At 35.3% G+C, this 16,897-nt stretch overlaps 1 protein-coding gene across 3 annotated transcripts in view; it reads right to left on the bottom strand.

The window, feature by feature from the left end:
* The window catches only part of MAGI2 (membrane associated guanylate kinase, WW and PDZ domain containing 2), a 1,349,206-nt gene that overhangs the window by 971,980 nt on the left and 360,329 nt on the right, over nucleotides 1-16,897 (bottom strand). For all 3 annotated transcript variants that reach the window (XM_068550445.1, XM_068550444.1, XM_068550443.1), the window contains exon 2: nucleotides 10,554-10,670. In XM_068550445.1, the coding sequence (XP_068406546.1) occupies nucleotides 10,554-10,670 (117 nt within the window). The remainder of the gene's footprint in view (nucleotides 1-10,553; nucleotides 10,671-16,897) is intronic.

Genomic DNA, 16,897 nt, shown 5'->3' on the forward strand with positions numbered 1-16,897 from the left:
TTCTTTTACTTTGACATATGTACACATAGCAAAGGAAAAAGCAAGATTTATAATTGCCTATCTCACTTATTTTCAAGAACTGAGCAAGGGGTTAACATGTTTTGTCCTAGTATTCACTTTCATATGAAGGATACTTTGGTTTGTGCCAGAATTCTAATCTGTGCTGTGATATACCAAATGAACTTCCAAATCTTAATGTAATGTTCAACATTGCAAGTTTTAATCTGGCTTGTTTAATGTGGTCCAGGACAGTCTCCATTCTTGTGATGGGTACACCAACTAAAATATATGGCCATTAAGTTCACTGCAGCAGGAGAAGAGAGATGCAGGAAGAGACCAGCTCATCGCTTCCTCAGTCATATTGTCTCAAACTAGTCATGTGGCCCCTACGCAACTACAAAGAAGGCTGCAAAACAGAGAAACACATGATACTCACTGAGCTTTACTTAGACCTCTGCCACAATTGAGATTTCATTATTTCCAAGAAATTGAACCCGAACCAAGCAAAATGTTGGTTTGAGTCCAGGCAGTTTTAATTTCAGGGGGACTAGGCTTTATTCATTAGCACAAAACCAGTAATATGTCTGCTAAATCTATAAAAGACTAGGAAAAAGCAACTCTCACAAGACGGAAAGTTCATTTTGAACAGAAGTAGAAAATATCTGGAAACCTGCTTACTCTCTCTTAATCTTGCAATTAAACCCATTAATTAAAGTCCTGTGTTATTTTGCATTCTCCAATGCTTAACTGATCTTCTGTAAGCTTGGCTAGAAGGGTTGAAAGAGGAAGGTCAATAGACTTGGACAAAATTTTACAGCTTGTTGATATTTCACATGGTTGTTACTGAAAGTATTATTTTTTTAATTCATTTTTTTATACAGCAGGTTCTTATCAGTTATCTATTTTTACATACTTCTGTATATATGTCAATCCCAATCTCCCAATTCATCCCACCACCATCACCCCCCTGCCCCTGCTTTCCCCCTTTGGTGTCCATACATTTGTTCTCTACATCTGAGTCTCTATTTCTGCCTTGCAAACTGTTCATCTGTACCATTTTTGCAGATTCCACATATATACGTTAATATATGGTATTTGTTTTCCTCTTTCTGACTTACTTCACTCTGTACGACAGTCTCTAGGTCCATCCATGTCTCTACAAATGACCCAACTGCGTTCCTTTTTATAGCTGAGTAATATTCCGTTGTATATATGTACCACATTTTCTTTATCCATTCGTCTGTCGATGGGCATTTAGGTTGCTTCCATGACCCGGCTATTGTAAATAGTGCTGCAATGAACATTGGGGTGCATGTTTCTTTTGGAATTATGGTTTTCTCTGGGTATATGCTCAGTAGTGGGATTGCTGGGTTGTATGGTAGTTCTATTTTTAATTTTTTAAGGAACATCCATATTGTTCTCCATAGTGGCTGTATCAATTTACATTCCCACCAATAGGCAAGAGGGTTCCCTTTTCTCCACACGTTCTCCAGCATTTGTTGTTTGTAGATTTTCTGATGATGCTCATTCTAACTGGTGTGAGGTGATACCTCATTGTAGTTTTGATTTGCATTTCTCTGATAATTAGTGATGTTGAGCAGCTTTCCATGTGTCTCTTGGCCATCTGTATGTCTTCTTTGGAGAAATGTCTATTTAGATCTGCTGCCCATTTTTTAATTGGACTGTTTCTTTTTTTAATATTGAGCTGCATGAGCTGTTCATATATTTTGGAGATTAATCCTTTGTCTGTTGATTTGTTTGCAAATATTTTCTCGCATTCTGAGGGTTGTCTTTTCGTCTAGTTTATAGTTTCCTTTGCTGTGAAAAAGCTTTTAAGTTTCATTAGGTCTCATTTGTTTGTTTTTGTTTTTATTTCCATTACTCTAGGAGGTGGGTCGAAAAAGATCTTGTTGTCATTTATGTCAAAGAGTGTTCTTCCTATGTTTTCCTCAAAGAATTTTATAGTGTCTGGTCTTACATTTAGGTCTTTAATCCATTTTGAGTTTATTTTTGTGTATCGTGTTAGGGAGTGTTCTAATTTCATTCTTCTACACATAGCTGTCCAGTTTTCCCAGCACCACTTATTGAAGAGACTGCCTTTTCTCCATTATACATCCTTGCCCCCTTTGTCATAGATTAGTTGACCATAGGCACATGGGTTTATCTCTGGGCTTTCTATCCTGTTCCATTGATCTATATTTCTGTTTTTGTGCCAGTACCATATTGTCTTGATTACTGTAGCTTTGTAGTATAGTCTGAAGTCAGGGAGTCTGCTTCCTCCAGATCTGTTTTTTTCCCTCAAGATTGCTTTGGCTATTCGGGGTCTTTTGTGTCTCCATAAAAATTTTAAGATTTTTTGTTCTAGTTCTGTAAAAATGCCATTGGTAATTTGATAGGGATTGCATTGAATCTGTAGATTGCTTTGGGTAGTGTAGTCATTTTCCCAATATTGATTCTTCCAATCCAAGAACATGGTATATCTCGCCATCTGTTTGTGTCATCTTTGATTTGTTTCATCAGTGTCTTATAGAGTCTTACCTTTTAATTACTCTGTGTGAGAAACCCTACTGATTTGCCTATATTTTTAAACAGTGCTGTAAAGATCACAGTGTGCACTGATTTAACCTCCCTTTAGCTAGATCTATTTGGGTGTTTCCCAGGGCCATTCACTTGCAGAAGTGACACTTATTAAAGTTCAACATTAGAAGACACTATATTTCATGTTAAACATCTTATAAAGATTATAATCACATTTTCATGACAACACACCTAATGCTTCAGAAGCCTTTATGTCACATCTCAACTCGTTACACATTCCAAAGGAGGAAAGTGATTTTAAAAGCTTTGTATTTCTCATTATGTTTATTTTTCCATCCACTTACTAGGACTGGATCATATTTCAGAGTTTCATGAATAGTGAAGGCAGATTTCAAGGAACATCAGAGTTATGATGGCATCCTTAACTTGACATTCATAGAAAAATCTGAAATTCCACACATGGCTTGTTTTATCCAGAACTGCACTTAATTTAAACCCAGCTCTTTATTTTTCCCTGAAGTGTCTGCTGTATTTGATATATCTTCAGTTTCCATAAGCTGTTTACACCTGCTCAATATTGAGGGCATTACATACCCAGAATATTTTAAGCCAATTTGATGACCTGATTTGAATTATGATAAAATAAAGAACAGGAAGCCAGTGGAATTTGAAAATGATGGCATTTTAGATCAGAAAGAACCATTAGAATTCACTTTATTCCCTTACCTCTCTCTCCTTAGTCCCAAAGGTAAAGCCTATGCCAAGGTTCTAGAGTTAGTTAGTGGCATAGCCAGTCCAGAACCAATGGTTCTCAATTCTTAGATGAATGTTCTTTCCATAGTGCCATGTTGCCAGATAGGTAAAGCAAAGGGTTATTTCTACTCATTATGCTCTAACAAGGCTAAACCGCAATGTGCAAATAACTGACTAGTACACTAAACACAAGGATATCAGTAACCACAATTAGTATTCCTTTTTTCATTGTTCTTTTGGTCAGGTGTATTTGGATTAAGATTGAGCGCTCTACTACAAATCTACAGCCTTAAAGTCCTGTAATAACGCTAGTGTCCACTGCCTATAGTTTTCCTTCAGCTACTACAATTATCCAATAGCCTATGTACTCATCAGCTGACTTTGGAAACGTGGGTAGGTCTGAACCTGCTAGAGTCCTAATTCTTTCTGTTCAAAAAGTGAAGAGGCATACAATGAGGTGTGTTGACCAAATTATATCCAACTAGGCTACAACCTTTAAGTCTGCAGGGAGCAGATTCTGGGCTCCCTGGAAGGTGAGCTATTTTCAATTTAAAGTGATGACTGGCTCTTCTGAAGGTGGAAAAATGGCTTCACACACCCATCTCCAATTCTTCCTTGGGCAGCTGCTGGAACCAATGAAGCCCAGGAGTATACATACTCTCGGCTGTGGTCCACAAACCCAGATTTCCTATGGAGAGCCTTCCTCTTATGAAGAGGAAAGAGAGATACAAACCCAAAGGGAAAAAACCAAGAAGAAAGATTGGGTCACAACCACAAAAAAAGCTGATCAAGTCAGGGCAAAGGGAATTTTATGTGGTTTAGAAGATCAGTAATATTGTTCACTGTTGGTGTTTATTGCTTTTCTTTTGTGCCAGATATGTTCCTTTATTCTAAAGCTAGCGCCCTGCGGTGTCAAATGGATAAATCAATACCGTTCCTTCTAATGTTCCCTGACTTTCCATTTTAAGAAATATTTTGAAGCCATTTCTCTCCTATAATGTATTCTGTCAACCAAACCAATGAATGTTACTATGTGACCAGGAAAGATGCATTCGATTTGTTCAATGAAAGAAAGAAAAAATCTACGGTATTTTCACATATATGACATGAAACTAGATCTTACTATTCTCAGGGATAAGAGGGAGAGGGCAAACCTAATACAGCTTTCTATAAACCAACAACACATTTCTAATAAATATACCAGGCGGGCATACATATGAATGACTAGAACCTTTTCTAATATTTGATAGTGCTCAGAAGCTTTTGAATTTTTCCTTTTGGCCTAGCTTCCCAGGGGGCAGTTTATAAATCTCTCAAGAAATTTAGTTTCATTTGCTTATAGATTTCCTTCTCCTTTGACTCACAGTGCTAATAACCATATTTATTCTCTAATAACCCTTATTCTCAACACTTAGCACAAAATATAATTAGGCTTTTTAAAAAAATCCAAATCTTTTTCAAAGAACAAAAATCTGGAACTTGATTCTGAAATAATTGTGAAAGAACACAATTCATACTCTAAAAGCAACTTCAAAAAAGAGCCTCTAAATTGATGATTCTTGTTTGAAGCAATAAGGTTAAAGGTGAAACAGATGTGTAATATACAGCTGTTGCAATATATTGTTTTAAAATACAGTTGGATCTTATATCTCTAGTCCTATGCCTGCATGTCTACCTACAGTTCAACCTACCACCCCAGCACAGAGGCCTATATTGCTTAAAGATATTCTGGGTACTTAATCATGTTCTTGATCACCTTCAACTCAGAGAATTTCATTGTCAGAAGATGATTTTAGTTTTTTGGTATTCCACAGATTGATTCCACTCTCACTTCTTACCATATGCTTAAAACCTTCATGATGAAAATTATGAGTAATTAGATTCATTCATGCCCACCAAAACTATTGCCTTGTTGAATAATAAGCATATTTTGGCAAGCTTTAAAAGTACTGATTTTTGCTTAAGTATTAAAATTATTTTTCCCCATGAAATATACTAGAAAGCTCTGCCCTAATGCCAGACTTTATAATAGATATGTGGTCACCAGCTTCTCTCCAATAGTTCTCTCTGACCATAGTCTTACATGGGATTATATAATTAGGGCAAAGGGATGTTGACTCTGCATGGCTGTAACTTTCAGTGGGTTGGTAACTGCTCTTTTTAAAAGAAAACAGTCCCTATAACATTTTAAGTCTGCTTCTATTTGCTTTTCCATGAAAGATAATCTAGTATAACAGAGAATTTTTAAAAATACATTAGAAGCCTTACAATTTTATTCTTGAGAATGCTTCTTTTTAACATGGTTTAGTTATACTAACTTAAAGTGCTTAAATATGTAGAAACATCATTGTGAGTTACACCTCAATCAGCTCTTCCGTAAAAGTAATTTCTTTCATATCTTAAATCTATGTTTTTCATTTTATTTGCTTTTTATAGAAGAATTTAGGCCTTTAGTTTTATTGATTTTTGTCTTTTACTTGGCATATACACACTGGTATTTCTTTTGGCTTCAAATAAATTTAAAATATTTCCCAATAAAACAATCTCACCAAATGACAAAGTATGTTTTTGGGAGACAAGTTTAATTTTAACTACCTTCCATTTCATTTTGAAACTTTTAAAACTGGTCATTGAAGTCCTCCCTCATGTTACCTGGCATAAGGGAAAAACTATCTACAGTTTCTGTATGTGCTCATACTTGCCTCAAAAATTAATTTGTATCTGTAATAAGTATTAAGGACAGAAAAAAAAACAGAATTTCATCAATAAATGGAAGCAATTATTTTTTCTCATATTTAAAAAGCATAGTCAATTCAATCATGGTTACTTAGACTCATTAACTATATACAATCATTATGCTCAGTAGAATATTAAACTCCATGTTTACTCTTTAAACATTTGAAAATTAATCCAATATTTTTCTGTATTAATTTCACTAATTTCCCTCATATACTTCTGAGTCTGTATTACCCAAAGGACAATGCATGCTACCTTAACTTTGTATACTTAACACGCTATGAAACAATTTCACCTAATCTCTAATGGGTGCTGCTAACTTAGTGCTTCTGAAATTGTCTTTTGTATACTATCAAGATAATAGAAATCCCATTTGATGGATGTTCTAAACTCTTTTGAGTTCTTTATCTATATACATGTTTCTTGGTTAGGCTTTATCACATTCCAGATTACAACAGTTTTGGCTCATCATTATTTATTCATTTCTCCTGAAGTTCCATTACCTAAAAATCCTATAGAGCCTGAAATCTAATTGTTGAAAGGTTCATTTTCACTATTCATTATTTAAAAATTAAAAATTAACTTTCACTTTAGGACACCAGGATTCTCTTAAGAGCTTTATCCCGACCCCATCCCCCCATTAACTGTACAGTTAGCAAATAAAAGACACAAATATATTTAGGTACAAAGTTAGGTCTTTAATAGATATGAAACACGTGACTGGCTTATATGCTACAGAAAATATAGAATCAGTTCCTAAGGATCTTTTCTACATAATTCAGTTTGAAAGAATGATGAACTGATCTCATGAGGGCCTCATTGTGTGTGTGTGTGTGTGTGTGTGTGTGTGTGTGTGTGTGTGTATACACACTCATGCTCACTATATGCCCAACAGTCCTGTCTCTGTGACCAAGTCCTACCTTCCATGCTTAGAGACACAACTTAAAAAAATATGTTTTTGAAGAATTATGTTCTGAGATAAGGTTCTGGGAAGACAAAATGCAAAGGCTAGGTGTAGGCACCCCTTGTTTATGGGGCAGGGAACACACTGATGGGATTTTACATTATATGCAGTTAAGGCCCAGTAGAGACTTGGACTGACCACCTCCCTCCCGTGCTTAGCTCAGAAATCAGCCAGCAGCCAGGCCCAGATTTCCTTCAGAGGGAGTTATAGGACCTAAGTTGTTCACAATAAGATTTGGATGAGTACTGTGTGTGTGTGAGGGGATGGAGTCTCTGCAGCCCTCGTCCCAGAACTCCCTCTTACTCACTAGGCACCAAGGAAATCCAGCTGCTTTCTTTTTAGTAGTAGTTGGTGGTGGTGGAATAATGTGGTGGCAGTAAGCAGAATTACTCCGTTGGGTCTTGCCTTACTAAGAAAGTTAAACCACCCAAACATAGTTACAAGTTAACAACAATTTTGTTTCCATGACCTATTCCAGTTAGTAAAGTTAAACAAGAGGTATACATATTAATGAATGCATATATAAAGGCAGAGACAAGCTCTTCAATAATACATTTTCCTATTATGGTGCTGGGTACTGAAAACCAATGAGAATTATTTGACCCAAAGAATATGTAACAAATGTCACTCCATACCCAAAGCCAATAGATATACTGGATACACATGTAAATTTCTAAACAATAGCAGGATTTTTCACAATACTGACATATTTTTGCTGCACACTCTTTGAAAACGTCTGAACATTTTATTAAAAGATATACTGAGTGAAGTTGCCGGATTGTCCAGGTCCAGTTCGTCAGTAAAAAAGTGATTATAGATAATATAAATTAGAATCACATCTATCTTAGATCTTTTTATTCACTTTTATGCCAAGTTAAGAGCATTGTTAGTGAATGGTATTATTGGAATTGGCTATTAGGAGTGCTGGCTACAAATTCAAAGAATAATTGTTTGATCATAATATTCATATTCATTAAGTTTCTAATCATCTCCTTTATAGGAGCTATTCAAGGATTTCTAATTGAATTTATGACCTTGTACCAAAATCACATCACGAACCTCTTTATGTTTACTCATATAAGCCTAGTTATTTTACTTTTATATGTATTTTTCCATCATAGTATTTCTTGGGAACTCTGAAGAGAGATGACTTATTTAAGAAGTTAATTAACTAATGCAAAATTTACTCCTATTATCTTCATATTTAATTAAGACTTCTTATTTACGTCATCACCTTAGCAAGGACTACAGGTATTCTCGAATGTCAGCCTCTTATCTATTTCCCTCAGCTTTTAAACGTAATAAAGTACCCGGATTCTTTATTCAGTACTTCAGATCTCCTTTCTTTCATGTCACAAAAGATAAATTCACACAGCTGCACTGACAACATCAGAGTTTTGAAAATGCGTCCACCCGTTTCCTTATAAATAGTTGTCACTTACTTTAATCCATCTTCCTCTGCCCATCACTCTAATGTCAAACTTACAAGCTTAAGAATGCACTTTCTCAACTTCTAGTTGTTGTTGTTTTTTTAATATCTTTATTGGAGTATAATTGCTTTACAGTGTTGTGTTAGTTTCTGCTGTATAACAAAGTGAATCAGCTATATGCATATGTATATCCCCATATCCCCTCCCTCTTGCGTCTCCCTCCCACCCTCCCTATCCCACCCCTCTAGGTGGTCACAAAGCACGGAGCTGATCTCCCTGTGCCATGCAGCTGCTTCCCACTAGCTATCTATTTTACATTTGGTAGTGTGTATATGTCAATGCTACTCTCTTACTTCGTACCAGCTTACCCTTCCCCCTCCCCGTGTCCTCAAGTTCATTCTCTACGTCTGCGTCTTTATTCCTGTCCTGCCCCTAGGTTCATCAGAACCATTTTCATTTTTAGATTCCATATATATGTGTTAGCATACGGTATTTGCTTTTCTCTTTCTGACTTACTTCACTCTCTATGACAGACTCTAGGTCCATCCACATCACTACAAATAACTCAATTTCGTTTCGTTTTATGGCGGAGTAATATTCCATTGTATATATGTGCCACATCTTCTTTATCCATTCATCTGTCGATGGACACTTAGGTTGCTTCCATATCCTGGCTATTGTAAATAGAGCTGCAATGAACATTGTGGTATATGACTCTTTTTGAATTATGGTTTTCTCAGGGTATATGCCCAGTAATGAGATTGCTGGGTCATATGGTGGTTCTATTTTTAGTTTTTTAAGGAACCTCCATACTGTTCAGAGTCCAAAAGTCTATTCACTTAACTAACACACACTCACAGAGGTAGCATTTGGACTGACAAGATGTCAATCAATAAGCATTCTCATCTAGGAATATCTGATAGTGGTGTCCTGGCATTTTTGTTTTGATGAACATTTAGTGCTAACAGTGGCAAGGGCCACCCCTCCTAAGACGTGTGTAGGTGAAAAGGGTTGGATGCTGAATTATCCATTTCACTTCTTTGTGTGTTTTCAGTATTTCGGTATAGTCATCTTTAATCCATACCTTTCACATAGTTCTGGTAGTTCAATCCCAGAAACTATATATATATATACACATATACATACATATATATACATACATATATACACACAAACATATATATATGTATGTATATGTATATATATACATGGTTTATTTGTTTCACTTATCTCAGCCAAGTTTTTCTTTCTTTAATATCAACCTTCTACTGCCCACATCTTTGAGTTTATTAAAGTTTAGAACAAAACTAAAACAAAAGGAACACACACAACACTCACAGATCAGATTCCAGAGAGATTGGAACGTTTCTGGAGGTCATGGAATCTACCTTGAAGGGAATTGATTTTGATATCTATCTAGGATCTAGGACCTGGCTTGAAACGTCCTTGAATTGTCCTCAAGTAAATAGAAGGATTCTCAAATGAGCTGAAGCAGGTACTAAAAAGTTGATTTGTGAATTTTATCGTTTTACCAATTCCTCTCTTTTGAAGTAGCACCTGCTCATAATCAGGGATTGTTGTGAATTTCTATAGATTGTATATTAAGAAATTTGTGCCCAACACTCAACGTTATCACTTTCTCAGAGTTACAGAACATTTAACTTTACTTTCCAATGCATAATTTCCTTTCCACTTGTAAGACTCCCCTGCTGCAAACCAGTGATGAGACTGGGAGTTACTGTGTAGATTCCATCTATGAAATAGCTGTTTCAGCTAATGAATTGAATTTGCATTCTCTCGTCTCCCTGTGTGGAGTTCTACCCCAATTATGATTCATTCTGAAATCACCAACATCCTGGACTAGAATTAATATTTCTTCATACTAACTTGAGAAGTTAGGTTTTATAGCTTGAAAATCATAAGTCTCTTCTGGCTATGACATCATCCTAAACCACACAACTGCAGTTACAAGCTTTTGCATTTAAAACTTCCATATCTCAAATAAATTGTCTATTCCAGAAGTCCACCATTTAAAAAATCAGTGCAACTGAACTTTTCTTTTAAATTAAACAATGAATATACAGTGAACATTTATCTGTTACCATAGGAAAAAAAAATTGTCTGTTACTCACATGGCACCGTGCGGAGGTAGAGGTTGTCACGAATGATTTGCTGAAGTTCGTGGTCCACAGAACCCTTCTGAAATCGTAAGTTGAGGTAGTGACGAAGATCCTTATCAACAATTCCTCCTAGAATAATACAGTTTCTTAATAAAGGATGTTGGAAAATATTTTAAGTATGTAATTCGATCTGTCATAAACGTACTCATGAAGCCATTTAAAACATGCATTATTTCACATTGCTCTTTTGACCTTCTGAAATATTTACTGCCCATAATAATAAAAGATAACATTCACTAAGATAATAATTGTCCACCCAGTCAGTGCTCAGTGTTTTACACGCACTCTTTGTTTTTCATTTAGAATGAAGTCTTTATTACGGCAAAGGACACATGGTACTCTTGAGCTGAAGTCATACTAAAATGTCATAGTGTAGCTCATTGCATGGCTAAAAAGACTTGTTTTTTTTTAACTTCCCTCTCTCCCTTTCTCCCAGTCTTTCTGTCTTTGAATTTGACCACTCTAGGTATCTTATACAAGTGGAATTGTATAATATTTGCCCTTTGTGGCTGGCTTATTTCACTTAGTATGTCTTCAAGGTTTGAAAAGGTTTTTCAGTTATTTAAAGTTACTCTGGATTTAGATAAGTAGGGTGATAAAGTTAAAAGAAAAAGAATTACACCAATATTAATGCTTTACTACCTCTATAAAATGAATCAAAATAATGTATCTGCCATATAAAATATGTGCAGATGTTTTTAACTACAGACAATGTTTGAAAGAATTTAGGTATTTTTCAATTTTATTATTGTTATTATAGAAATAATAATAATAATAATTTTGAGTACATTTCTCATTATAATCTAATGAAAAACAAACTGGGCTACCGGTAAGAAAATCAATACTGTGAAATTATCAAAGATTATTTTCATATTTAAAGATAATTATGTTAAATTATGAAGATTTATCTAAGGCCCTTCATATTCTTATACGTGGAAGAATGAATTATAAATCAAAATACTTATAAAAATATAAATAAGAATTTCTAAAACCCTGATCTTTTCAAACATATTGGGGTAATTGAGCCAAGACAAAGAATTAAAGATAGAGGAAATAGGATGTCTGTAATAGTTACAAAAATCATATTCTCTTCAAATCCTTTTGAATCTCAAAATTATAATTCATTATCAATCTATTTGCACCACCATGACCACATAAAATAGCATTATGTGGGCGTGCATATATGCAACACAAACACCTTTTACACAAATAGTAAATATATTTGAAAACTATATATTGCTACATTTCTGAAGTTCCCATATTCATTGTTTCAGTTGCCTCTAATCTGCTGGCACAGCCTGAGCAAGATACCATACAAAATAGTATTTTTAACTGAACTATCAAAATTCTTACTCTCCAAAGTTTCCCATATATTTTAGTCAATAGTATCAATTTACTTTTCCACCCAATATAATATGATAGCAGAAAACAAATGATAGGAGCTTGCACATGTTATTTTCCAAATTCAAAATCATTTTTTCAGTCAAAGAAGTGGAACACTCAGAAATGAAAGTCACTTGAAACCACCATCGCATATATCAACGATTACCTATTGTTTACATCTCCAAATGCCTTGCATTTCCATGGGTCTTAGACTTACTGACATCACACTGACTTAGTTAAAAATTAGAAATCCTGAAATTCTGAAGTTCTGTTTTCCTCCCTTGGTCTTTCCCAGTCAGAAAACATGCCTACCCTTGCTAATTCAATACAGCTGCGGAGCAATCAACATTCCTGACTGTTCTCAGCTGTCATTTCTGCCGAGTTCTGAGTCTACAGATCCTTCAGCAACTGTACTCTACCTCTCTTCTCTTTTTCTTTCCGTCTAATATGTGGGACATGCCAAGTGATGAGATGTTTTCTGGCAGCCCAAGAAAATGCTAACTATAGAAAAACAGATGTAGTCTGTCCACTAAAGTAAGCTAGAATCACTCACCTAATATAACATGGATAAGCCCACATTTTGTAGTCCAAGATGATTCTTGCCCCTGAAAATACATTATCAATTTAAACCATTTCTTCTACTACAAAAATACATTAGCCCTCTCAAAAGTTTATTTACCTAAGAAAACAACAACAACAAAAAATGACTGTCTATTCATTCAATGACTGGATATATCTTTTTTGCCATGGAAAAACCTGCTGAAGCTTCTGAGAATTAATATAAACTTTCTTTTGTTAACTAAAATGAACTGCCACATTTGTTGTGGAAGGTCTTTCTTGGCCTCATATTTCACAAATACTTTATCATCCTTCACAATTTATCATAGCATTTTTCACGTAAGGCAATTTTATTTACCCACTATCCTTATTATGGAAAATTCTGCTGGTTGCCTATCCAATATTCTTTCCTCTATTTTTTTTATTTAGAACCTTGATTTAGTTTCAGGCCCAAACATTCTCAGACCCAGAAAATGGATCACGGTTGTCTGAAACTGTCATACAGTCTAGTTCCCTCCCTCCCTAGCTGCCCTTGCGGCTTCCAGCAGCTATGTCCTGGCCATTGAGACCTAACACAGAGGAGGGTTTTCTTATTCATTGAACTAGAGTTTATATCTGATATTAAGACCCTTCTCATCCAGTCAATCTTGGCTAGACTGGGTATTCCTCTTTGGGACTTCCACGGCCCCTTTGCTCTCTGGTAGACTTGATATTCTGACCACAAACCACAAAGGGAGATGGACAAGGGAAATATCCAACATGCTAAGGATATTGTAGTAAAGTTAGAAACAGACTCGGTTCTGGATGGCTTCACTGAGCAGTAAAAATAATATTGGTAACTACATACCTTAGGATATCTTGTTATAAGAGAAAAAGGAAATACTCATTTTCTAAAACTATTATGGTTTCTGTTTGCAACTATACATGACCCCAATCAACATATTATATGTATAGAAATGTTTTGCATACATATGTATACATAATATGTACACATATTTTATGTATATATAAATACATACTTTTAAAGGCATATTTTTCCTTAATTAGAAATTTCACTTGAAGAAGGATTAAGCAATGGATAGTGGGCAATGGCTGAGCTGAAAAATAGAGCTTGGGTCTTAAGACTACCTGATTTCAGGTATATAAGTTAACATCTTAAAGCAAGCTTAAAAATAAAGAATGCCACATACTGAGTGTCCAGTAAATGTTATATATAATTAAAATAAAAAATTTAATCTTCTATCTTATTTGCCATAGTTATAATTTTTGGTTTTATCATTATCGTTTGTAGAGTTTCTGTTTTGTCATTTGTTAGTAATACCTAGATTTGGTAGCTTAGAGAATACCTACATCAATCATTCTGTCAAGCATAGCACTGCCAAGTTCATCATTGCATTGCATGCCTTAGCCATTGTACTCTTCAAAAAAAATTCAGTGGTTCTTGCTTACTATTATATTTTAAAAATTATTGGTTATTTCACTTAACTGTGAAAATTATTTTCTTTATTTTACAAAATAAAATAGTAGATTAAAAGATATAATACCTTCTCAAATTACACATTTGCCAAAAAGAGATCTGGGAAAAATATAAAGCCTATGATTCTGCTTCTAAATAACATGTACCTAATTTTCATAATCTACAGTCTGAAGACCAAACTTCTTAGTCCAAAGTAGTCAACTATTTTCTCAACATGACCCCAAACAAGCTTTTCAATCTGATATCAAAGTATAACCTAAGAAGAACCCTTAGGAGAGAACTTAATCCAAACTCTTCATTTGCAAATGAAGAAAGTGAAGCTCACACAAATTATCTGGCACTGGGCTCAGAGCAAAGATGGGGTGGGGAGTGGGAGAAGAATCAGAGAGCAAATCCAAAAGATTATTTGAGGAGAAAACTCTAAATGTTACCACTTGAAAATGGTGTGCATCTCTACAGTTTCTATACTTTTCAGAAATGCTCCCAGTAGAACTTCTTTGTTCCCTCCCCTGCTTGAATGCCCAGATAGAGGAAGCAAAGGAAGAAGTTACAGCTTGGCTCAGATGGACAGAATCTCCTTGGCATATTCCTTAAGAAAAATTGTTTGTTCTAGTCATGTAGCCAAAGCCAGACAATCTTCCTAAGGTTGAGGGAGAAATACACCAGGCTCTATATTGTTTGTGCCAAGAGTCTGATTGCTAATAGCTGGCGAGAATAGTCCCATCCCTCATTTGTGGGCATAACCATTGGCTCAAATTTTCCTGTCCCTTGAGTCAACTGTTTCTCAAATCAATATGCACCTTAAAAACTTGTAAACTGGGGAGAGTAATTCACTGATTGGTATGGTGCTGGGTTTGTATGAAAAAGAAGATGGAGATGAGCAGCAAGCCAAAGTCTGGTTCATTCTGATGTAATTTACTCATCTTGTTCTTTAGCCAAATGAGGCTACTCTAACATTCTATTGACCATAATTATTTTTCCTTCTCTATACCTCATTTTTTTTTCCTTTACATTCCATAAAATTCTGAAGTGGGCATTTGATTTTTGTTTGTTTGTTCGTGCTTTATTTTTTTCACCCATATTTACACTTTATCTTATGATACCTTCTTTTGGTAACAGTACCCTGATTTCCCTTTTCAAGTCACTGTATCTCTCTCATTCTGTATAAATGTAGTCAGACTTTTAGTCAGTTTTCCCTGTTCTCTTATCCAATTAAAGTGTCTTTTCCAGGAGTTGTGTTTATAAGTGGAGTTACCCAAGGATGTGCATGCGAGTGCATGCATCCTGAAAGTAGCACCCTGAAAAATCTACCCATCACTTTTGCTTCCTGGACATACAGAATTGCCCCTTTCCTGTGTTTTTCTAGCCAATTTCTTCAACTTCCCCTTTGCTGTTTTCAACTAAAAAACATCACGGATAAGAAAGCCCTCCCTTTGATACTACCAATGGAATTCATATCCATCCTTCAACTTAAAATTATCCTCCCCTTGGCCTTCCTTGTGATCTTTTGGCCAGAAGTCTTCTCCCTCCTCTGAACTTCCATGTCCTGGTCACCTTCCTTAAATACCTGTACAGTCTAACAGGCCATATAGTAACTAGTGGATCTACTTTAAGTTATGTATTAAACTGTAAGCTCCCCAGGACAGGGAATTTCCTAATCATTTTATATCTTCTCCCCTCTCCTCACTTCAATCTCTAAAGCAGTGCCTTCTTAATATAAGTGGCCCTGAAATGTTTGCTGAATAAATAAATCACAAATGCTATAGTGGATAGAATGCTAGATTACAGATTTGGAAACTGAGTTTTAATTACCACTCTAACACATTCATTGAGTGGTCTTGCACAAATCATTTAATCTTTTCTGGGTCTTATTTTTCTTATCTGTAAAAGGTGGGTCAGTTTGTGTTGCTATAACAGAATACCATTAGACTGGGTGAATTAAACAAGAAATATCTATTTCTCACAGTTCTGACACCTGAGAAGTCCAAGATCAAACAGCTGGTAGATTGGGTGCCTGGTGAGGGTACTCTTCCTGGTCTGCAGATGGCCATCTTCTCCTTGTATACCCTTACGGCTGAGAGAGAAATCATCTCTCTAGCGTTTCTTCTTATTGGGTACATATCCCATTCATGAGAGTTCCACCCTTATGACCTAACTACTTCCCAAAGGCCCAACTTCAAAGAGATAGAGAACAAACTAATGGTTACCAGTGGGGAGGGGCAATACAGGGGTATGGGATTAAGTGGTACAAACTATTAGATATAAAATAAACTACAAGGATATATTTTACAACATGGGGAATATAGCCAATGTTTTATAATAACTATAAATGGAGTATAACATTTAAAAATTGTGAATCACTATATTGTATACCTGTAATTTATATAATATGGTACATCAAGTATACTTCAATTAAAAAAAGAAAAAAAAATAAAGCCATGGATAATCTCCCTTTGATATTGTTTTTTATTATCTGAATTGTCTAGGAAGCTAAGATCATCAACAGGAAATTGATTTCATACATTGTCATTGTCAAAAAAGTAGTAAAATAATCAAGCAAAGCAGTCTGTAAGGAATTGGAAGAAGGGGAAGATCTATCCATTTGCCTTAAGATATGCCCATGAGTAATTGCAAATTCATTTTATGTTAATGTATTGGATGGTGGGGAAGTTGAGGAAGTAGGAACATATTACAGGGCTCTGTTGCTATGTCCCTTTTTCAGGAATAGTTTCTGCTTGACTTACCTCAAAAATGGTGAAATAAATCACAGAAAAGTTGATTGATTCTTTTAAGATCCACAGCCACAAAATAGGTGACAGACATATCTAATCCAGTCTGCTGGCGCAGGCTCCATCCCCTTTTTAGGTGAAAAATGTTG

The sequence above is a fragment of the Eschrichtius robustus genome, chromosome 8 (assembly GCF_028021215.1).
Source record: "Eschrichtius robustus isolate mEscRob2 chromosome 8, mEscRob2.pri, whole genome shotgun sequence".
Lineage (NCBI taxonomy): Eukaryota > Metazoa > Chordata > Mammalia > Artiodactyla > Eschrichtiidae > Eschrichtius > Eschrichtius robustus.